The sequence below is a fragment of the Neolamprologus brichardi genome, chromosome 13 (genome assembly GCF_056152115.1).
Source record: "Neolamprologus brichardi isolate AB-2024 chromosome 13, ASM5615211v1, whole genome shotgun sequence".
NCBI lineage: Eukaryota > Metazoa > Chordata > Actinopteri > Cichliformes > Cichlidae > Neolamprologus > Neolamprologus brichardi.
Genome location: NC_142116.1, coordinates 31,862,160 through 31,885,850, shown reverse-complemented (window position 1 = coordinate 31,885,850; position 23,691 = coordinate 31,862,160). Strand labels below are relative to the sequence as shown.

General features: G+C 46.4%; 4 protein-coding genes and 1 pseudogene across 4 annotated transcripts; 1 reads left to right on the top strand and 4 right to left on the bottom strand.

Moving 5' to 3' along the window:
- The first annotated feature begins 947 nt into the window (after positions 1-947).
- On the top strand, positions 948-3,032 carry LOC148100072 (uncharacterized). The gene has a single exon (XM_087849827.1). The coding sequence runs from the start codon at positions 948-950 to the stop codon at positions 3,030-3,032; it is 2,085 nt and encodes a 694-aa protein (XP_087705953.1).
- Positions 3,033-9,664: 6,632 nt separating this feature from the next.
- LOC148100071 (uncharacterized) lies at positions 9,665-10,725 on the bottom strand. Its single transcript, XM_087849826.1, has 2 exons — positions 10,104-10,725; positions 9,665-10,014 (listed from the first exon to the last, which is right to left on the bottom strand). Exons 1-2 carry the CDS (start codon positions 10,723-10,725, stop codon positions 9,665-9,667), a joined length of 972 nt encoding a protein of 323 aa, XP_087705952.1.
- Positions 10,726-12,534: 1,809 nt separating this feature from the next.
- Positions 12,535-13,256, bottom strand: LOC148100070 (uncharacterized). Its single transcript, XM_087849825.1, has 2 exons — positions 12,983-13,256; positions 12,535-12,899 (listed from the first exon to the last, which is right to left on the bottom strand). Exons 1-2 carry the CDS (start codon positions 13,254-13,256, stop codon positions 12,535-12,537), a joined length of 639 nt encoding a protein of 212 aa, XP_087705951.1.
- Positions 13,257-13,734: 478 nt separating this feature from the next.
- On the bottom strand, positions 13,735-14,723 carry LOC148100069 (uncharacterized). The gene is made up of 3 exons (XM_087849791.1): positions 14,686-14,723; positions 14,204-14,472; positions 13,735-14,120 (listed from the first exon to the last, which is right to left on the bottom strand). The coding sequence occupies exons 1-3, from the start codon at positions 14,721-14,723 to the stop codon at positions 13,735-13,737; spliced, it is 693 nt and encodes a 230-aa protein (XP_087705917.1).
- Positions 14,724-18,344: 3,621 nt separating this feature from the next.
- LOC148100068 (major histocompatibility complex class I-related protein 1-like) lies at positions 18,345-19,472 on the bottom strand (annotated as a pseudogene).
- Positions 19,473-23,691: the final 4,219 nt, after the last annotated feature.

Here is a 23,691-nt window from a genome sequence, read left to right as displayed (position 1 = left end):
TGTAAAGTTTCGGACAAAATATGGGAACCCGAAATTGTGTCTACTTTCATCTTACAAACCGGCAACAAATAAATTGCACAGCAAACAAAGTCTATCAACAAAGAAGACATTTTCGTTTCAAACTTTTCCGTTATATTCGCTTACAAAGCTAGCTAGCTAGCTAGCTTTAACGCTTCGAGGCTTTCCTTTGTTCTTGCCGTCGCTTCGCTTGACCCAGACTTTCGCTCTGTAGTTTCTTTTTAGCATAGTACTACAAAAAATTGTAAATCTGAGATATATGATTGATAAATGTAAAGGTAACTGTATAAATGTGTTCAATGACTTTGTTACTTTTAATGATTGGAGAGCACCCGCTTTGATTCGCACTCAATTCAAACTTTACGTTGCACGCCCACCTAACTTTACGCTGCACGCCCACCTAACTTTACGTTGCACGCCCACCTAACTTTACGCTGCACGCTCACCAAACTTTACGCTGCACGCTCACCGAACTTTACGCTGCACGCTCACCGAACTTTACGCTGCACGCTCACCTAACTTTACGTTTTAGCATTTACGTGTGGACCTATTTTGCGCCTATTTTGCCACACTGTGCGCCAGGTTTTTGTCTCGGTGCCATGAATTCATACAATGGCAGACTTAGACGAAATACTGTTAATTTTATTATCTTCAGTGTTTAAATGCTTACATATACACATGCAGTTACTGTCCCTTCACACATAGGACTCGGTTCAGCTTCTATGAGCCGTCTTTGTATCCAGTTTTCACTCTTTATTGACATTGTTCCCTATTTTTCCTCTTTTTTACAGATCTGATTTGGTAACTACCATCCACCCATCGATAAGTAAGAAACTCACGTCCTTAAATAAATTCCTAGTGTTAAACAATTTGCTTATTTGACTATTTCCAAATATAGCACTATTTGTTTAATCTGATATACACTGACAATGACATCACGCTGGTCAATGAGGCGCAAATTACGGAAAATGGTTGAGGCAGCAGAGTCCGATATACTCAGGCACTTTAAAGAGATGGTTGCTGAAAAACATAACCAAAACAGCAATGCACAAGTTGAAGTTAAGCGACCGCAGGTTGCAGAAGAGTCTGGTGTGTCCCACTGTTGTCACCCAGGTATAGACAGTCAAGTATTTACCAGTCGCTGTTATGAGCAGATTTCAGAAGTATGTGAGACCTATGTATCACCCGACACGGATAATGACTGTGACTTTAGTTTTGACAGCTTTGGTTGCCATGCACCACCGTTTGATTCTGATAATAGTGATGACGAAGCTGATGACAAAGCGCCAAATACTGAATTCTTAATAACAAGTTTAAGATACTGGGCTACATTTTCAGTGTCGTTGGTGGCAGTAACAGCACTCTTGGGAATTTTGCGTGTGTTTCACCCAGACCTACCAAAAGATGCCAGGACAGTTCTCAGAACGCAAGGTCAAATAAACACAATAAAAATGGATGGTGGGGAATACCATCATTTTGGTTTGGCTAAAGGGTTGGTCTCTCGACTAAAATCCTTGATCTTGCCTGCCAAGTTGAACGACTTAAAATTGCAGTTTAATATAGATGGTTTACCCCTTTTCAAAAGCAGTAAACTTCAGTTCTGGCCAATTCTTGCAATTGCAAATGTTGACTACACAAAATCACCATTCCTTGTTGGTCTCTACTGTGGTCTTTGTAAGCCAAAAAGTGTAGTTCAGTTCTTGGACCCATTTGTGAAGGACCTCAGGCACATTTTGAAGTATGGCATTATTTACAATAGCTGCCAGATAACAGTTAAAGTATGTTCATTTGTGTGTGATGCACCTGCAAGAGCTTTCATTAAAAACATAAAGGCTCATAATGGTTATTCTGGTTGTGATAAATGTGTTCAAGTAGGTGAATGGAAGAACAAAATGACGTACCCAGAAGTTAATGCAAAGCTTAGAACGGATGCAGATTTTCAGTTGATGATTGATGAAGACCACCACTTGAATCAAACATTGTCTCCTTTAGCTGGTATGCTTAAGATGATAACGATGTTTCCCTTGGATTATATGCATCTATGTTGTCTTGGAGTCACAAGAAAACTCATATACTTGTGGACAAAGGGCAAAGTACTTGCAACAAGGCTGTCCAGTCGAACAGTAGGTGAAATTTCAGAAAAGTTGAAAGCTCTGCGACCTTATACACCAAATGAGTTTAACCGTAAGCCAAGGGAATTGTCTGAAATTGATAGATGGAAAGCAACAGAGTTGCGAAATTTTATGTTGTACACAGGGCCCGTAGTGCTTAGGAATAGCATTCCAGTTGAGTTCTATGATAACTTTATGTTGTTTTCTGTAGCAATGCATCTGCTGTTATCCCCCTCTATGTCTAATGAAATGGTCAATTGTGCCAATGAATTCCTGGTGTCATTTGTTTCTCACTTCGGCGAATTGTATGGTAGGGATGAAATCACATACAACGTACACCAGCTGACACACCTGTCAGAAGAATATAGACTCTTTGGCACGTTAGATAACATTGCTGCTTTCCCCTATGAAAATTATTTAGGCCAGATTAAACATCTCTTGCGAAAGCCTCACTTGCCTTTACAACAAATTGTAAAAAGACTTTCTGAAAAACCGGATGTGAAGCCAGCACCACCAAGAAAAGCACAAAAGTTAATGCATCAGCATTATGATGGTCCACTTGTGGCTCCGATACACCATTCAGAGCAGTACAAGAAAGTAGTGACAGAAAAGTACATCTTGTCTGTAGGGGATGGGGACAACTGTGTGCAGGTAGTCAATGACATTGCTTTAATCCGCAACATTGTGAAAGTAGATGGTGACACATTTGTTATTTTCCAAAAGTTTTGTCACAAAGAGTCTTACTTTCAGTACCCCTTACCGTCATCCAGAATTGGATGCTACAGAGTGTCGCAGCTGAACAGCAGACCTGGCATTACAAAGCTCAATAATGTTACTGGCAAATATTTTCTTTGTCCAGACAACACAGCTTTCATTGCATTGCCAATCATGCATAGTCAATAAAAAAAGAGTTTGTTTTATCGGGTTTGCTTGTAATTGTTGCCTATATACATTTTAAGCTACTATTTATAATTTAGTTCAGTCAATAGATCAAGTTTTTTAGTGACTATGAAATATATTGTAATTACATGTTTCCTGTTTATCCTAGACAGGGCAAAAAAGGACTCCAAGTAAAATAAAAATGAAAGACTGGTGCATTGTGCAGTTCAGCACTGGTGGTACCGAAATTGTCCCTAGTTCATGGATAAATGGGGAGAAATTGTCATGGCCTCCATATCCTCCGCGAGACACATTCAGGATCCACGCCGCAGTAAAGAGGAGAGTTCATCCTGGTGCAACATGGCTCACCTACGCACCAGTCCGACTTCTAATAAGCCATGGTGGGTATCATCTGGGTTGATGTTGTATAAATGTAACAATAACAAGTTTTTCGTGTCCTAATTTATGTCTGGCCATACATTGTGTTTGTACTTCCAGACACATTTCACGAAGCAGAACGCAGTCTTCAGAAATATCTAGATGAACACTGTGATACGTCTGACCTTCAGTCCGAAGCTGAAACTCATACCACGCATAAAAGAAAGCACAAGTAAAACTTTTTTTTATTTCACAAACATATCTTTGATTGCTAAGAATTTATGATCTTGTCTTTTATACATATCTGTGGTGCTTGCATACTGCAATATCACCACATAATATAGTCCAAAAAGTGGAAGCTTGTAAACTTTTTAAAAATGCAAAGCCGTGTACACTTGTGCACTTCAAAAATTCCTTGTATACTGTACCTTCTTGCACATCTCCATTTCCTGTGTGTGTTTTTATAAATCAAACTGTAACTTTAGGAAAAAATATTCCAAAAACACATTTGTAATTACTTATGACCGTTTTCAACTTTTTGTCTTTAGACCAAATCCCCTGTACACATATAGTGACTCAGAGGATGAGCAGCCCACAAAAAAAAGGTTTCCCCAGGCCCCTCGAGTGAAAATACCAGGTAATAAAATACTGTCTAGTGTCTTTGTACATATCTGTGTGTGACACAAGGAAACTTTTTTGACAAGTTGTCTGTATTCTTAAATACTTAAAAAAAAAAAAATCTTTTTCTAAACAGCCCTCACCACTCCGCAGTCTTCCCCCCAGCCCACTGACAGCAGGAATCATAATGCCCCACCCAGCTGCCGGCACCTTTCTCCACTCCAGCACAGCTCCAGCACAACCGACACAGCTTTGCGATTTCCCCAGCATGCTGAGTCTGATGTCGAGGCCTTCCCTATAGATGGTATGCTTTTAAAATTGTTTTAAAGCTGAATCACAATGTCATTGTACTCTTATCTTCAAAACACCAGTTTATACTCCTGAATGTCATCTTGTTGTGATTTGTTTTTCTGTAGATTCCAGAGACTCTGTGAGGCCACTATTACAAGGCAAGTTCGAAAGTCTTTGAATTTCAGATTTTACATGGTATAAATGGTAAATGGCCTATATTTGTACAGCGCTTTAACTAGTCCCTAAGGACCCCAAAGCGCTTTACACATTCAGTCATCCACCCATTCACACAAAATTCATGCACTGGTGATGGCAGCTACATATACAAATATCAAATATATGTGACAGGCAAAAATTAGCAAAAGCTCTTACAGTTAGAACAACTTGTACTTGAATGCAGAATGTTACACCATCACTTATGGATACATTAGTTTTTCGCCTCTCACTGCTTAAGCCATTAATCTTTCTAGAATTGTTTTTTTTTAACAGATGCGACTATGCGACAGATGTTAACTATGCTGTCAGACCTGACGCGAGCAGTTAACGAACTCCACGAGGAGGTCAGAGCCATCCGCAATACCGGCTGCAATCAATCGGTAGATGCTGGGGTACTGCCTCTGGATTTGCCCTTGCACAACATGGAGGAGCTAAATAATGCAGAGGCAGCTCTTCTATCACAAGAGGCCAATAAGGCAATGGTAAGTATATAAAGGTTATGTACACTTTGTAACTATAAAGTGTAATAGCTGTCAGATGTGATTTAAATACATAACAACGGCCTGTTGATTAAACACACAAGCACTTGCATACACATTTAAGACATGAGACACGCTAATTCCATCTCTTAAAATGTGTCTATAGGTGAGACGCTTTGCCTTGGTTGGAGGGACCACACTGGAGGTGCGAGTCCGCCGTGTAATGTCGTTCGGGTCCTCGTGTTGCGCGGCTCCAATGTTCAATGTGCCGCTTAGCACCAGAGACGTCAACACGTGCACATTCACTGACATGAAACAAATGTACATAGCCTGCCCCAAATGTACGCAACCGATTTTTTCTGAAGTACTAGTGGATATCGAAACGCTATACCCCCAGTGCGTAAGCTGCCAAACACTCGCTCGCGCCTAAGACATAGCCACAACAATGGAAACTAACCTCGCCGTAATGAAAGCCGTCACAGGCATGCTGTACACCGAGCTTCTAGATGCAATAGGGAGACATTACCCAGACATGTTCGACGTGAGGGCCTGGGAAATGGATTGTACTCTGCAGGGCTTAGGTACACAAAACAATTTGATGTTGTACCTAACCGTTATAAACACCATGGGTGTCAAGGACGAGTTTATCAATGAACTGATGAAAGTAGCATCACAGCAACAAGAAGGATTCGGTTCCTCCGCTGGCACAGTGAGCACCATAGCGTGTGTAGATGACTACGACCTAGAATCCGATTCCACGTACGTGATGAGTTTGGCCTGCAACACTACACGGAGCTGCGTATTTGATCTCGAATGCGAGGATGGTGAGGATGTTGGAGACGACAGCAATTTCCCCGCAGTCTCTGATAATACAACACAGGACCAATCCAAAGCATCTGAGGCGCTGGATGTGTTAGATGTGACAAGCAAGCCATCTGTAAAAGACAAAGAGATGGACTCTCCCGGGCAGGAATGCCCAGACTCAGCCGAACAGGGCTTAGAGACTCTGACACCCGCATCTATTGCAGAGCAGGCTTCCGAACAGGGCTTAGAGACTCTGACACCCGCTTCTAACATAAAGATCGACAGTGAAGAAGGACCAAAGACTGTCATGGATGATGATGATGATGATGATAATCACTGTCATGTGTTTGTTATAGACTGTGTGTAATCCCATTTGCAGGTAGTATATCTCACGTTGTTGGTGTTGCTTTTGTTTCACAGTACATACAATAAACTGTTTTTGTGTGTTACCAAGCGCGTGTGATTATTGTACAACTTATGCTTTGTGTATCACGCACAACACGCCACGCTATTCCTTCACACATGGCATTATCAGCGTTGTGTAGTTGCAAACATGGATCTGAGTCAAGTGGACGACTGGAGCGGAGCGTATCATTTGACGGTGCGTTTGGCCCAACACACCTCTAACGTGCAACTCATAGAATATTTTTGGTCGCACACGGTCAACATCGAGAAAGTGATACCAACAACGGTTATTCTCACAGAGCCGGGTGAGGATGGTCTCTATCGTATCCCACTGACCAAGGCGCAGTCCAGAGTCGGCAACTGTCTAATAATTCGGGTCGCGTACACAGAGAGCAAAAAGGACGATCGCGGTCTTATCACAGCCAAACACCTCACCGGCATGTACACGAACTCTAAGGGCCACGAAGTAAGGACGGTGAGCATCCTAGCAAGAGCACCGTTCGCATGGGTGAAACCGCACGTCCCGTCACACGTAATCGCAAATCCGTTTTTCGGGGACACGGTCGACGGTCATCGCCCGGAGTCGATCGTATCTAGGATATACTCCGCCGCGGATATGGAATTTCGGAACTTGCTATTTCACGTAAATGGCGAGGACAAAGACATGTACATAGCAGAACTTGTCAGAGATACGCTGTCTAGGCTGGCGGCTCCTTTGGCGTTCAAAGTCGTGTACGAGCAAAGCAGACTGACCCTAGAGCACCTGCGTCGCGAAACGTCGCGAGTCGCCGACTGTACTTCTTTCATCGAACCCAAAAGGGACCTGTGGGGCACATCCGTATTATGGACACTGTCTAGCGACATAACACCCGTGGCATGTACGACTGTTAACCAACACGACCGATGGCTCATGCGTGCAGCTAGAGAGTCCGCTAAACGATCCGCTCTAGGTTGGGTGGAAGTGGAACTGACATGCACTGGTCTAGCTATATCGAAGCGCGTATCGCAAGCCGTCGCCCGGGAGGTCATAGACGCTCCGTAGCCTGCCCCGCAGAACCCAAGAGAGTTTTGGCCGTGACGCAGATTGACAAAGTGCTCTTCGGTGACCTGTGTACGTCTCTGTGCGCTAGAGTGTTTTCGACATGCTCGTCTTCCGAAAATGGACACGCGTATGCGAGAACCCAAGGACCAGGATGATGCCTTAATCACAAGCGCCCCTACACCACGAGCCTCGAGGAGGAATGGGAAAACGAGCACCGCAGCCACCGGAGTGCAGCAGAAGAGAGAGGATCAACGGCGCAAAAGCAAGTCGAATGCACGTCGGACCAAGAAGACAATCCAGACCTCTGCTGCGGACACGGCGATGACACGTCAACAACACACAGGGCACACTACAGCGAGCGAGGCGAGTGCCACGACCACGAGCAAACGTACCCATGTGCGAAAAGACAGAAAAGACAGAACAAGCCGCCACGGATTTCGACGCCATCACCGAGCATGCCCGCGAGAACGATTTCGGTCTCTGTGAGAAATTGTTGTCAATCGTGCAGCGATTGAAACCCGTCCCATCACAAAATATACCCGACACCAGTGATACGTTGACGCGGCGCTTCCAAGCACTGGTAGAGTTGGTAATCCAGCTCACGACTGTCATCGTAAACACTATCAACAAACTCACACGTACAACGGTGACATGCAAACAACTACAGGCCGATAAAACAAAGCTAGCCAACGTGTTATCAGCCAAAGAGGAAGATCTCCAGTCACAAGCTGAAGAGCACAAACTGACGTCGGATAGTCGAATTCGAGATCTGGCCGCGGAAGTCGATGAACACAAAGTCATGGTTCGGAAACTGACGCAGATGCACGAGAAGTACAAGCGAACAAGCGAAGACGGTAGACAGAGGCTTGTGCAGGAATTAGAAAAAGCTAAAAAGGACACCCATGACGTTAAGAGAGAGTTCCTTTCATTCGAAAAAGACAGCGACCGAGCTAAAGCTTATCACAAGGCGTCGATAGATAATCTCAGCCACAGGTTAGAGAAACTTGTAGTCGACAACACACAGTCGCTGCAGAAGAGGGAGAGTGAAATCCAAACCCTCTCTGAGGAACGTGAGTCGCTGCAGACCAGTCTGAGTTCTCTGAAAAAACAGAACGTTACACTGAACTAACAGAGAAAGTCAAATACATTTTCAATCTCGAGCGTTCACTCGAGATCGCGAAGGCCGAGGTTGATCACATGGAAGCTAAAGTAACTGAAATGGACACATTGGTGTCGTCGATCTGCGTGTTGTCTACCGCACTAGATGTGGACCTAAGACGCATGCAGCCTAATGGCATACTTCGTGTGATCCGCGACAAGACCGAGGCGTCGGCATTGCGGCTATGACATTTGCTGAAGCAAACTTGTGTGGTCCGCGAAGGTGCAAGAGACGCAATCACGCATGTGACATATAACACCGACATAGTGTTTGACTTGTATGAGAGTGTGCTAACGGAAGCGATTTGGTCACTTGGTACGGAACAGGCCCCCATGGATGTCAGCGGGGCTAGTAGGCGCCGAATTAAGCGTAAGCATGCCTCTGTCACCATAAAACACGACAAGCAAAGGAAATATGAATCATGGGCCCAACCACTAAAGCCCAAGATCAAATCGACGAGCGTTGGGTCTGAATTAAAGAATGAAACAACATTCTCTGATCCCACTACGTGTATCGCTGGTAAAGCTGAGAGAAAGAGTGCAGGTTTCACATTGGAAATCAGTGGCCGATTCAAAAAAAAGTACATCGGTGTACCGAGTTGTATAGTACAAAAGGTGTTTCGTTTGTATACTAAGTTCATACTTGTGAACTTGGGATCGGAGTCTCCGCTATCGTGTCTTTACGAGATGCTGGCACCTGATGACGACACACACCGTGACACACCCAGTCAAACCGCATCATGTTATTGTGCACAATTCGCTTCCCTGGCAGAAAGATATCAGGTCGGTGTGCTGGTATGCTGGTCTCCCTGTGGCATCTACAAACTGTACGGTGTGGATCCCATGAGCGAGGGTGTGTATATAATAGTGGTCGAAACCGGCAAATCAGGCCTGGATTCAAGCCTCGATCTTGTGAAAAGTTATTACATTATGGCCGGTGGAAACAACATGGACAAATACACTTATAACCTAGTGGACATGGGGTCCCTGACTACAGACTTACCGGCGGACCGGCGCTTTATACATAATAGCAGCATGCTGTGCATGGGACCGGTCAATGTGCCTATCGAGCGTCATGGCACAAACACAGATGTCATGACGGTTAAAACCTGTAATATTGTGTTGAATGGATCTAAATGAAACTCACACAGACATTTTGTATGTACACATGGTTTATTGATGAATAAAACAATATCTGATACACGTACACCAAGGCTTCTTTACTGTGAGTACTTCCCAATAACCGATCATCCAACATGTACATGCTATATGTACATTCTCAGAACTTTTTTAACACAGTGGGCACAGACTTTACAGGTAGTATCACAAGAAACACAGCACACATGACCGCAATCCGACAGCCAACACTTGTCCTTTCCACATAATGTGCAACTCCTGTAGGTCACGCCTGCGGTTGTGATGTTTTTCTTGCCAACGTGTTGCTTGCAAAGAGGACATGTGATCAGCATGTCCTCTTTGTTTCCCAAAGAGGTTATGCACGCTTGGCAACAAAGGTGGCCACACTCTAGGTAGACATCACTTTCCTCTCGGCAGACCGTGCATTCGTAAGGGTATGTGAAGATGTGATCCTCATCAGGTGGGGCCGTTCTCGTACCTACCGAGCATACGAAACAACTGTAAGTAACTATGACACACACACACACACACACACACACACACACACACACACACACACAGCCTTACCCACAATGCACAGCTGATTGTGCTGCCACTGACAAATGGGTGTCTCGCCCGAAATGGGGACATCTGCTGCGTCCAGGATATGGCCGTCATCGTAAGATGCGGAGAGTCGACAATCAACGAGAAACCGACCATCGTTCCTCAGCACATCGGTGACCGTGGACAGCGGGTCGCTGTAATATAGCACGGTGGGTAACGTTGGGTTGGAGTCGTCTTGGGCTAGATCATCGTCCAGGAGCGGCGCGCCTCTCGGTACATTCTGCGGTGTCGTAGGTATCGAGTACGGCTTGTTTTTCATGGTGCGGTGCTTTGTGCGAACTTTTAGGTGTTTCATGCGATGATCAAACGTGTCCTTGGTCCCCGCTGTGGACCGGCCAGTGATCATACCTGGAGTGGCCTCTGTGTAGATGATGTCCATGTCATGGTCAGTCAAGGCTATACAGGGAGAGTTGGATGACAGTGACATGGTGTCGTTCCACACCGTATCACAATGTATGTCATATCTCTTCAGCAGGTCTCGGATACACATAGGTTCATCGCATCGGATTTGCAGCAACTTAGTATCACCCGACTGGCTTTTGACGAGGAGAGTCACGCTGTGGGGCTCCTGCACAGGGGGATACATTGGAATGATATTATTATTATTATTATCATCATTATTGTTATTATGTAAACACACATAGCTTACAGTGGGTTAACAGACACCACGAAACAAAATAAAACCACCTTACATGTTTACAATGCAGCTGGAAGATAGTGTGAGAATCACAGGCGGTTGTTTTGGCATCCTTTGTCCAACCCTTAGCAGTGACAAGGGCGTCGCAGTCATTCACGTGCTTGTAGAACGAGGTGCCGGAGCATGGAGTCGTCAGTATGATGTCCGTATGTGACACTGTTTTGCTTGCGTCTACATAGGAGTTGATCAAACGAACCCTCCGTCATAACGACACAACTAGTGTCCACCCACAGATTTGTTGCTCGGCGTAGCAGTTGTTTCTTGATGACATCAGCCGACAGGGTGTTGATTTGCATGCACACTATCGATAAATGTTGAGTTGGTATTTGATAGGATTCTGTTTCCCATCTTGTCAGACTCCACTTTCTAACATCTGAATCCTCGGGCGACCACACATTAATGTGAGCTTTAGGTTCCAGCACCATCGAATGGCCAATGTTATGTACTCCATGGTTGTCAGCCAGCGAGGAGTGGGGGGGAGAAACAGCCTGTGGTGGTGTTTGCGTTTGTTGCACTACAAAAGAATCTATCTGAAAACACACTGTGTTACCTCTAAACTACAAAACTTAAATGTATCTGGGGTTGAGCAGCCAACCTACAGCTCCGAGCCAGCCGACCCGCAGCTCCGAGCCAGCCGACCCGCAGCTCCGAGCCAGCCGACCCGCAGCTCCGAGCCAGCCGACCTGGCTACTGTCGCTCTCGGTCGGGGGTGTAATCTCATCGTGATGAACGTATAATGATCGCATCGCACATTCTCAGTGGAGCATTGAAAATATGGCCACGTTAAGCTGGTTGTCCTTGTGGTTGTTGATGTGCACTCCAATCCTGTCTTTGTCTCTTGTCTCAAAAGGTTTCTAGTCGCTCCTAAAACACCATTGTGTATGTGAATGTATGTGAATGTCTGTGAAGTCGCTTTAATGTTGTTTGTTTCCTGGCTGAAAAGAATGTAGTGTTATAACCTTTATGTGAATAACTAACCAAATGTGTTTCTCTCCTTTAGCTGACACATACGTAACAGCGATATGTGGACAAGACGTGGTTCTTCGTTGTCAGAATACTACAGCGAGTCCAATTACCCCGATGGAGTGGAAGAAACTGGTCCTATCTGATTATCGCCTGTACTTCTTTAGGCACCAACGTTGTTCCGACAACTACCAATGTGCTACATTTGGAGGGCGTGTGGAGCTGCTCGATCAATCCCTGAGAGACGGGAATGTCTCTGTGCTTCTAAGGAACGTTAGTCCAGCCGACACAAGGCTGTATACATGTCTGATGATAACCAGAAACGCAACAATCAATACAAGTCGCAAAGTGTTTGAGAGACGTATCAACCTCACAGTCTCAGAGTGCACAAAGGCTCCTTCTTCACACTCTCCACAAGCCAGAGGTCGCCCTGGTATAATAGCCTCCCTGATCCTGTTGCTGACCGTCATCGCCATGTTGTGTGGTGTAGTGTGGATCCACACAAAACAAGAACATAAGACCCCTGATGGTGAAACGTGTTCCAATGTATGAGTCTGACCACGTAATGAAATGTATCTGTACCAAGGTTTGTGCATAGGTGCTTGTTGGTATCATTTATGGAAAAGGAAAACACTGACAAGGGCAAATAAAGTACTGCAATGTGTAATGGTTGTCTTTTTATTGTCACATACAGTCAAACACCACGCTTTACACCCATGCTGGTACACCACGTGTCTACACGACCGAAGCCCCCGGTTTAGGAGTTACAATCTCCAACAAGCTATAAGGGTCATCGGGGGAGATGCCGAAGACGTGCAGGTTGTACACGGCCAGAATCAGCGAAATACTAGCCTTGGTCTCGTCGGGTACCGTAGGGCATCCAAAGAGGTATCCGAGCGCATGCACCTTCCCCTCGGTGGATTCGAACATGTGATATAGCATATATTGTTCCTTGGGTAAGATCAGATCTTCCCGGACCATGATGTCGAGAGCCTCATCAACAGTCGTGATGATGTCCAGCAAGCTGCGGTTCTTGACAACATTATGGAACGCGAACGTGGGCAGCGTGGAGCCGAGCATGTGCTGTGTCAGTTTTCGTTCTGAAGAGATATAGACATAAGTATACAAGCAACAAGGTATTTGTCCAACACAATGGTTATTACAACGAAAAGAAATACAGTACCTGCCTTTCCCTGCGGTCCCTGCTGCACCAGGTCCTGGTAAATGTAGGGATTGATTTTACGAAGCAATGACAGTAACAGCTTGGCTCGCACCTCATCCTGCAAGCTGTATTCGACTAGGGCACGTAGGCGATGCACATGGTTTGGTATTTCCGTTATACCAGTTGCATCTAGGGCCTGGTCCCCGTCGGTGTATCTGTCAAAAATACTTTCGGTTAGGTGAGTGCACGGCTCTGCAATGTCATGCTTCCACGACCTGAGTTGTTCCACAGCCATAACTGTATCGTACGTAGGGTGGCAGTGTATGTATATACGCGGATGGTTATTCAAGAGATATAGCAATAGCAACTCTGTATTACTCGTACAACTTTGGGACCGCTTTATCCAGCAAGTTTGGAGGTACCCGACTGAGTTGCGCACAGCGTTCGACCTGCAACGCTTGCCGACCTGCAACACTGGCCGACCCAGCCGCAAGAGTGTCCGACCTACACGCAAGACTGTTCAACCCAACTGCACACAAGTGTCCAACTGAGAATCGTTCTCGCATAAGTGCACTTTACAATAATACAGCAAACCTAGCATGTGCAATGCTATTCCCATGCGGTGCACCAAGGTTTGCGCCGAGGTACTTGTTGGTATCATGTATCAAAATAAATACGCTGCACAGAAATTTATAATGGTGTTTTGTTTATTGTGAAATACAGGTAATCACACAACACTCTTTATATACCAGTCATAATGGTAAACCTCATGTCTACACAACCGAAGCCCCCACTGAGGGAATAGACACAATCTCCAACAAGTTTTTGGGGTCGTCGGTGAAGATGCCGAAGACGTGTAGGTTGTACACGGCCAGAATCGGCGAGATGCTGGCCTTGGTGTCGTCGGGTACCGTAGGGCATCCAAAGAGGTATCTGAGCGCACGCACCTTCCCCGCGGTGGATTTATATATGTGATATAGCATATATTCTTCATCGGGTAAGATCAGCTGTTCCTGAACCATGATGTCGACTGCGTCATCAACAGTCGTGATTTTGTCCAGGAAGCTGCCTTCTCTGACTGCACGTTGGAAGCTAGGCAGCGTCAAGCCGATCATGCGCTCGGCAGCGTCGGTTAACTTCAATTGTATCAGTTTTTGTTCTGCGGAGATATACACATGAGTATACAATCAAAAAAGTGTTTGTCAGACACGATGTTAATTACAACGAAAAGAAGTACAGTACCTGTCTTCCCCCTTGGTCCCCGTTCCACCAAGTCCTGGTACAAGTAGGGATTGATGTGACCAACCAATGACAGTAACACTTTGGCCCGGACCTCATCCTCCATGCTGTATTCGACTAGGGCTTGGAGGCGATGCACATAGTTTGGTATATCCATCATATCTGGTGTGTCTGGGAGCTCACTCGTGTATCTGTCGAAAATACTTTTGGTTAGGTAAACGCACCGCTCTGCAATGTCAACGAGCTCAGTCGTTCCACAGCCATAACGGTACCTTATGTGGCGATAGGAGTGTTTATATGTCAGTGGTAAAGGTACAATTATATATATATATATATATATATATATATCAATACCTACTCTCGATTACTCGTGCAACTTTAGGACAGCTTTATCCGACAATGAAAGGGGTTATCACCAGATCCACACAGTGGCCGACCTACAGCTCCGAGCCAGCCGACCTACAGCTCCGAGCCAGCCGACCTACGGCTCCGAGCCAGCCGACCTAGACGCAGCAGTAGCCATGAGTGTCCAACTGCCAACTGTTCTCCCGTAAGTACACCGCGTAATAATACAGCAAACCTATCATTCTAAAGCGTATCCACATTCGGGTTGATAACAATGAGCATGTACAAACTGCAATCGTACAGGCACGACATCATTGAAGGTTGCTGGTGCTATGAACCTGTAATATACAAGGAGTTCATTTATCGTTACCCGGACACCGAGCTATCCAGGGCCCTCGAGCACTACTGTCTGGACAACAATGAGCACGCCGAGGCGTTGCTTCGTATAGTACGGACGCACTGCAAGCACTTATATGCCTGGCTAGAAGAAAACGGCCCGAAAGGCCCCCAAGGTACCATTGATAAACGCACAACTTAAAGAAACAGGAGACGGTCTGTCGGTGTTATTTGTGTCTTCATTTTGTATCATGTCTTACGGTTTTTGTTGTTCTCACTAGAGCGAACCAGAACCACTCACAACTTGACCCCTGCAGCGATGCTTGCTTTGGGGTGGAAAGGGAAGCGACTCAACCGCGCTGAACTAATGGAGGACATGGAACTACACCAGTTGTTATCCAGACTCACCACAATCCAGGACGCCGTTGAGGACATGTGGGCAGAAGGCGTGTTCCTGACCGAGGAATACGAAGAGCTTGCTTAGTGATCCATACATACCAGTATTGGTATGTATGCACAGTATTGGCCTGATGCTCATGTCACATAACACGCACATATACGGACTGACGGACGAATGGAAAGGCTATAAAGTGTTTCGAGCTACAGACTCGTAGACTGCGCACCGTAACCAGTGAAATGTATATGTGTCGCTCCCGATGTTATTGTGAATGTGAATGTTGACAACAGCAAATAAAATCAAGGTGATACATACAAGGTTTATGTGGTTTCTTTTATTAATGTGGTCCAGATCGGACGTTTATGGTCACAATTCATGTAGGTACACACTGTATGTTACACAAAGAACAATCTTACTAAGTTTAACATTGCTTTCATAAGCACCGTAGCCGGTGTTGTCGTTGTTGTATGTTACACACATCACAGCTCAATTGTGGACACGCTTCACTGAATCCCATTTCATCTCTGGCGTTCTGGATATCAAAACAAAAAGTCTGGATACCATGATAAAAGTGGAAACATACTGTTATCGTGTGGTGTTTTACACTGTTGTATTTGTGTTGAAAACTCAATCATACACTGAGCTGGGTTTGATTCCTTTATACACCAAATGTCAACTGAAAGCCCCGTACAAGATCACAGCGTACGTTTGTTTATTCACGAATACATCAGCATGTTGCGGTTACATATAGAGTTTTATATCACAAGTAAAATAGACTTATCGTGGTGGTGGCTTATACAAAAATATACACACACTGCATGAAAAGAGCATGAAATATCCCCTTTGCCCCCCCCCCAATCAGCAACGCCTTGCCATTATGTCCGGTACCTGCTTGGCTAAAAACTCATCTGGGTAGAGCATAACGTTCTGAAGCTTGCGCTTTAGCAACTTGACAGCTGTCTGAGATATACCGTTTATGTGGAAAATCGGGGTTATGCGCACCCTCAGAGGGTACGGGTTCATCTTGAGCGTGCTCTCCCACTCGCTCTCTCCCCCGAGGTCGTCCCCTCCTATCTGCACGTATTGAGACTGTCTGGATATAGACGACAGTGCTTTCTTCTGATACTCTGACAGCCCTTCCGTGTTACATCATGACGTGCTACCACCAGCGCTAGCTCCTACACCTAAGCCAGAGACTTCGACTTTTGCTCCCTTCTCTCTGCAGCGCTCAGCAGCATCGTTCAAGCTGTCCTCAGCGTCCTTGTTGCAGGTGGAGAACACCTCAAACGAGCTGTAATACCCGCCAACCTCCACTGAGCTTACGAACCCATAGCCCCAAGTGTCCAGGAACTCATCGATGTATCCGTCTGGGTCGAGGTTAAGCTCCTTCACTGACATGCGGAGCGCAGTGGTGGGTTCGTAGGACGAGAAGGTGGCGCTGCCCACTCGGCACTGATATGACGATGACGAGACTAAAATTTTGTTACTCAAAGACACCGTCCTCTCCATCGACCTCTCCACAGCATCAGTCTTACTGAACGTCACTTCGGCCGAGGCTGTTACACCCAGCATGGACCCAGACACCCCTGCGTGACTGGAGACAGAGTCCTTGCTACCATGGGATTGCTTGATCTGCGATGCGTCACCGGATGCTCTCTTGTATTCTCTGCTACCTCTCAAACACCTGATGACCTTGTGAAACTTGATATTGGCGGGCACCACGAACTCATTTTGTTTCCTGCATCTATTCAAGAACCCTGAGAGCGCTAGGGCCTCCAAGTTCCGACCTCCTTTGCTTGTCACAGTGTAGCCCAGCGGAAAGGTGTACACAGAGATGGCCAAGTCACAATAGGTCGTTAGCAATCGGTCTGTTGCATACAGAGTTCCAAATATAAGTGTGCCCAATAGGGTGACAGTCGTAACAGCATACAAGATGATAGTCACTCGGACCCCCGCTATCTTTCGCTCGCCGATTGTACGCACTTGGTCACAGTCAGTCATGGGTTCTTCACGATTAGGTGTATCGGAGATGACATTGTCGGCATGCGACACAGTAAGCACAATGGCAGTCTGTGTAGCTGGTCTTTTGCCTAACTAATCCTGTGATACAGTCGTTGACAGCCGATAGTCCAACACGGCATTCGTTCCCAGCGCGTACACACACAACGCGTAGCGCACTGTGATATCTGAAGCTTAGGCCACATATCAGCAACAGCACAAGCACGACATAAGCAGAGATAATCCCTGGGGTTGATGTCCTCATGTCAGAGTCCTCAGACAGAAGCGGAGGGGCAACGGTGTGCTCTTCCCCTTCAATGCAGGTCATACATTCATCACTAGAGTTGTGGAATCCGGGCTTACACATACATCGGAGCCGTTTAGTCGGGCTGTACAAACTGTACTTGGGGTCGTATGTGTTGGACCACTGTGGTTGTCCGTTGGCAAATTTAGGACGCACACCCCGTTGGCAGACAACCGCGGTGCCTCCTGTAGAAGGCCAACACGGCATACAGTAGGTCACAAAGTGGTGCAGCTTTGAACATAATGGTGTCTCGAACCTTGGATGCGTGCTATACATTGCTCTTTTACTCCGATCTTCTACGGTTCTAATGGAATGCCGTCCATCCATGTAAAAAAAGGCGTATGTTAGGCTGGAAGAACTTTTTTGGTATATAAAGTTTTTGTTGGGATCGCAGTAGGGTTGTCTCATACAAGTAGTCAGCCTGTTGTGCTTGTCCATGTATGTGTATAGGTCACAAGCCACACACCGGGGTTGCTCACAATCCCCCCCAGCTGCCATAACCGTGCCAGCACGACACATACAGCAACCGGCTTCGACGACCACACAGTTTTGTGCTGTAGTTCCACACAGAAACATGAGAAACATAATCAAAAGACACATCATGTCTACAATCAATGATCAGAGAATGCATCGTCTCAGAATAAGTGATACAACACTCCATCTGGGACACTTGCTGTCGACACATACACGTAAACACTACAGTAGAGGTTTTATTGAAACATAGATCATTTCTTGAGACATACACGCATACAAGGCACTGTGTATCAAACTCCAGATGTCTCATCCTGTAGCCCGTTGTGTTGTGGTCAACAATCGGTTTGGTTTGCATTTTGTCCAGTCCTCCGTTTTTGTACGATACACGCCACCACCAGACACAAAGCTACAGTGCACAAACACACCATTGTTGACATTAAGGCCCAGAGCAAAACAGCGTTCGGCCAGCCAAGTGCGCAAAGAGTTTGGCGATCCCCCACTCGCCAGTGTTTGACAACGTGATACCCCGTTACTTCCTCCAACACCTCGCAGGTGAAGTTCCCCGTGTCAGATGGTAAGATATCCACAGCGATCCGTCTTTGAAACGTGTCGTCGTTGTTTGGGAGAGTGTCAAACACCTTAAGACCGTCGTCAGTATTGAGAACTCGGCCGTTTCTCATCAGTCTCATCGCAGGCGTGTTTGTGGAGAAACCAGAGGCGAGCCAAATCAATGTGAGAGTAGTGCCGTTTGTCTTCCGCGTAAACACGTATGCGTCAGGAACGGTTGCCCTTTCTCCGAGTTCCCGTGTGCTGTATCCAACAAACCTGGTCAACCAGTTGATACACTCGCTGCGCAAGTACTGGATGGTGTATTCCGTGAATACGGTCGCACCGTTCCATTTGTCCGCGATGGTTTTCGCTGCTTCGGTTTCAACTGACCACCTTCGTGTGACAAGATCAAAAGACAGTAAATCGTCACCATCGTAAGTGTACTTATCCACCTTGCTGACAAACCGCAGCCTCTCCTCGGAGGGGTTCGTTTCCCCGTAACATCCGTGTAACCACTGTAGAACATGTAGATCCCCCTCGGACACCGAGTGCCCCATCCGAGTCATCACGAGATCTAGGTTAACGCCAAACCATTTCTGCTCATTGAGTAGACTCTGCGTGCCCTTATCCAAGTAGTCAGTAGTCAAGTGTTGTCTAGCCCAGTTTGTTGTGGGGGTTTTCCGTGGGGTGTCAGTGTCAAAACGGTCAAAGGGTTTACCGTCCAGTAAACCTATTGCTGTAAACTTGTGTACACCCGGCAATCCAAGGTCTTTGGACAGCGCTGTACAAATGTAGATCAGCGAATGAGTTGCCGAATTCACTGCCAGTATACGTGTGACAAAGTACAAAAACACATACCGCACGTCCATCGTAAGAGCTACCTCAATCATGTGCGGTGTGCAAATGCAAGTGAGTCCAACGCTCCCACTGTTCGGGCAAATAAACTCGCCAACGTTTCGGCCAGCTCACAACAAAGCTCGCTATCCGACCGACAATCCCACACCAGCTGCCCTGTTCCACATCCACCGCATATACCCCAGCTAAGACCTAGCCATCCCCACGTGTGTCGGTCTTTGTGAGAAATGAACGCTGTAACTGAGAGGTATCTTACTTATAGTTGTACAATGTGTGTGACTGTGTATATAAGTACAGCACGGTAAACGCAGAAGCGGGGTGCGCGTGTTTCTGCCGCAATGGAGTAAGTCAGTGTTTGTGGTGTTAGAAGAGCGGACGGCTGGACTGAAATGAGAGTCATGTAGGTTTATTATTACAAGCAGTATGATAACAAGCCGATACAATACAATACAGTGCACACTTTGCCCCTTCTACTGTTCGGGGTACCAGAGCCTAAGAGTTGCGGCCTTTCGCCTCGCATCCGTGTCGTTGGTCTTGCAGCACAGAAGACAATCGCTGCCGTTCAGTTCCGTCCGAAAGACCTCTCCCAGACGCGGCATCGCTGCCATCCGCTCGTTGACTAGCCGTCCAAAGTCACCGCGTTCGCCCTCACTTGTGGTAACACATAAAAGTTTGTCCTGCACGACTTCATATTCGCAGTCGTCATAGGTGGTCTCGGGGTTGCGCCTGTCACCCCTCAAGCCAGGCTGCTCGACGACCTATCTCGATCCAAAGTAATCCCTGTAAGCCATAGCTGTCGAGCGAGTGCTTCTGCGTCCGCCGCCGCCTTGCCCTCGTCTTCTAACAGCAGGGTCATACTAGATCCCACCGCGGCCACTCTGTCCACGTACACGTACCAACGAGCCCATCCGACCAGCAAAGCCTTGAGTTTGCAATCAAGCCAAAAGTGCACCATGTGAAATCCGTCGAGGCACAGCACACTCAGGTCTCGTAGGTCCATAAAGTCTATGTAATTGGGCGCCATATCACCCCATTCCTCCGGGTACTTGATCCTCTCTATCATATTGCCAGACAACATGTGTATCTTCATGATGTCATCGGCCCAAGGGCTATACACCGTCCAAGGCTTCGTCATTTCTCCGCCGGGGAACACCAACCTCGGGTGCGTTAAACGTATGCTGTGCACTTGCATCACTTGCATCACTGGCTTTGCTCTGCTGCTGCGTTATACACCGACACTGTCACAGAGTGAGCTTCACTGTATTGCAATCACATCCATGCAGCTTATATAGCATCCCACAGCTCGACACCTACCCAGGTCAGGGATAAATGTACAGCGTAGGATGCCGTCTCAGACACATCCGTCTCGTCGCACGGGTGTCCAATGTAGCACTTTCGCTCTCCTTGGTTTTGGCGGGTATTGCATCGCCAAAGGCATCACGATCGCAGGTCTCTGGATGGCTGTATTGACACAGAACGTAACCGCAGGCGGCGAAAGCGAGGAACAGCCCTGGCAGTCCCAGAAGCAGTGAACTATACCCACACATAAGCAGTACTGGTCGAATGTCAGCTCTTATTGTACCTGTCCCCGTACCAAATGAGCTTACGTTCAGATGACATAGAATGCGCTTGAGTTTGTAGCGAACACAGAGACCAAACACAGAGGATCACACGCAGAACAACAGAATGTAAAATGCCATTTAGTTTATTACAGTCAGCAATGGTGATACAATGCACACAGTAACATTGGTGACAGCCCTCAGTTTACCGCAATCCTTTACGTGTGGCTTCCAAAAACATCAGGTCGTTTGTTATATTGCTATCAACATTGTGATGCGATCAGAAAAAGACACACATCATGTCAGGTTTTATTCAATTCAATTCAATTCAATTTTATTTATATAGCGCCAAATCACAACAAATGTCGCCTCAAGGCGCTTCATAGATACAGAGAAAAGCCCAACAATCATATGACCCCCTATGAGCAAGCACTTTGGCGACAGTGGGAAGGAAAAACTCCCTTTTAACAGGAAGAAACCTCCGGCAGAACCAGGCTCAGGGAGGGGCGGCCATCTGCTGCGACCGGTTGGGGTGAGAGAAGGAAGACAGGATAAAGACATGCTGTGGAAGAGAGACAGAGATTAATAACAGATACGATTCAATACAGAGAGGTCTGTTAATACATAGTGAGTGAGAAAGGTGACTGGAAAGGAAAAACTCAATGCATCATGGGAATCCCCCGGCAGCCTACATCTATTGCAGCATAACTAAGGGAGGATTCAGGGTCACCTGGTCCAGCCCTAACTATATGCTTTAGCAAAAAGGAAAGTTTTAAGCCTAATCTTAAAAGTAGAGATAGTGTCTGTCTCCCGAATCCAAACTGGAAGCTGGTTCCACAGAAGAGGGGCCTGAAAACTGAAGGCTCTCCCTCCCATTCTACTTTTAAATACTCTAGGAACAACAAGTAGGCCTGCAGAGCGAGAGCGAAGTGCTCTAATAGGGTGATATGGTACTACAAGGTCATTAAGATAAGATGGGGCCTGATTATTTAAGACCTTGTATGTGAGGAGCAGGATTTTGAATTCAATTCTGGATTTAACAGGAAGCCAATGAAGGGAAGCCAAAACAGGAGAAATATGCTCTCTCTTTCTACTCCCTGTCAGTACTCTTGCTGCAGCATTTTGGATTAACTGAAGGCTTTTCAGTGAGTTTTTTGGACATCCTGATAATAATGAATTGCAGTAGTCCAGCCTGGAAGTAATAAATGCATGAACTAGTTTTTCAGCGTCACTCTGAGACAGGATATTTCTAATTTTAGAGATGTTGCGCAAATGGAAGAACGCAGTCTTACATATTTGTTTAATATGTGCGTTGAAGGACATATCCTGGTCAAAAATGACTCCAAGGTTCCTCACAGTGTTACTGGAGGCCAAGGTAATGCCATCCAGAGTAAGAATCTGGTTAGATACCAAATTTCTAAGCTTTTCAGCGCCGAGTACAATAACCTCAGTTTTATCTGAGTTGAGAAGCAGAAAGTTAGTGGCCATCCAAGTCTTTATGTCTTTAAGACATAAAGACTTGGATGTGAACATTTGGATATGATGAAAAAACACAACAGCAATACAATTAAGCGTGAAGCAGAGAGTGTGACACGACGACAGGCTGCTCGGTACAATAGCCGCGGTCCAATCTGTCGATTCTTCTACTGTTTGCGGGTACCACAGCCCAATCGTCGATGCCTTTCGCTTCTCATCAGCGGCGTTGGTGTGACACCACAGAAGACACTCTCCTTCGTGACGTTCGGTCCAATAAACCTCGCCCATACGCGGCATCACGGTCATCCGATCGTCAACCACTCGTCCAAAGTCACATCCCAGCTTTTCTAGTGCTATTCACGACGGTGATGGTATCGACAATGGCGAACCTGGTGTACATAGTATGCGACCCAGCCCGTTCCTAAGTTGTTATGTCTGAGCACTGGTTCTACAGCCATCATCAGGGCCACCTGTCCAAAAGCAATCGTGGTCAAAGAATGCTCAGATGTCGATGTCTTTTAGTGAAAGAGAACGATTTTAGAGGAAAACTCATGTACTGACACAATGAAGACCAAGTGTCATAGTCTGACTACTAGCCACTTTCCCCGTGCCCCACATCGACATACGTGGCTCACAATGGACTCGTTCGATCGCAACGACAAGAAGAAGAAGAAGAATAGGATCCCCCTCTCCCAAACAGACCACGGGACGCTCGAAAAGTATGTACAGGAGGTGCGATCGACACGGGCAGCAACACAGCGCCCCGAACCAGTGCAGGGCTCACCCGAGAAGTACTGGGACAGATAAAAAAGAAAGGCAGCGGTTCAAGCCGTTGCTCCGTTCGACAAGACGTGCATATGTACCGCGTGTAACGCTGCAAACAGCGCCCGCTACGCTTCCGATGTAGCCCATGAAACACCACAGCGCAGAACAAACACAGCGAGACTCGTATTCCAGCACTATGAATGGATTTTCGATCCACCGCAACCAAGGAATCACCATCACGATTAATCGACAGTCGCAGCTATCCCCAACAAAGCACCTCGCCAAAGCGGTGGAACGGGACAGTGAACGTCGAGTAAACCACCATCACGATTACGCGACATTCGCAGCTATCCCCAACAAAGCACCTCGCCAAAGCGTTGGAACGGGACAGCGGACGTCGAGTAATGTCTTATGTCAATCGAGAGTGCACCGT

Coding starts and splice junctions, on each gene's coding strand:
- LOC148100072 (XM_087849827.1), top strand. CDS start 948: ATGACATCACGCTGGTCAATGAGGCGCAAATTACGGAAAATGGTTGAG.
- LOC148100071 (XM_087849826.1), bottom strand. CDS start 10,725: ATGTATCCCCCTGTGCAGGAGCCCCACAGCGTGACTCTCCTCGTCAAA. Junction 10,015..10,103: donor CAATCAGCTGTGCATTGTGG/GTAAGGCTGTGT, acceptor TATGCTCGGTAG/GTACGAGAACGGCCCCACCT.
- LOC148100070 (XM_087849825.1), bottom strand. CDS start 13,256: ATGGCTGTGGAACAACTCAGGTCGTGGAAGCATGACATTGCAGAGCCG. Junction 12,900..12,982: donor GGGACCGCAGGGAAAGGCAG/GTACTGTATTTC, acceptor ATATCTCTTCAG/AACGAAAACTGACACAGCAC.
- LOC148100069 (XM_087849791.1), bottom strand. CDS start 14,723: ATGGCTACTGCTGCGTCTAGGTCGGCTGGCTCGGAGCC. Junction 14,473..14,685: donor AGGTCGGCTGGCTCGGAGCC/GTAGGTCGGCTG, acceptor TCGCCACATAAG/GTACCGTTATGGCTGTGGAA. Junction 14,121..14,203: donor GGGACCAAGGGGGAAGACAG/GTACTGTACTTC, acceptor ATATCTCCGCAG/AACAAAAACTGATACAATTG.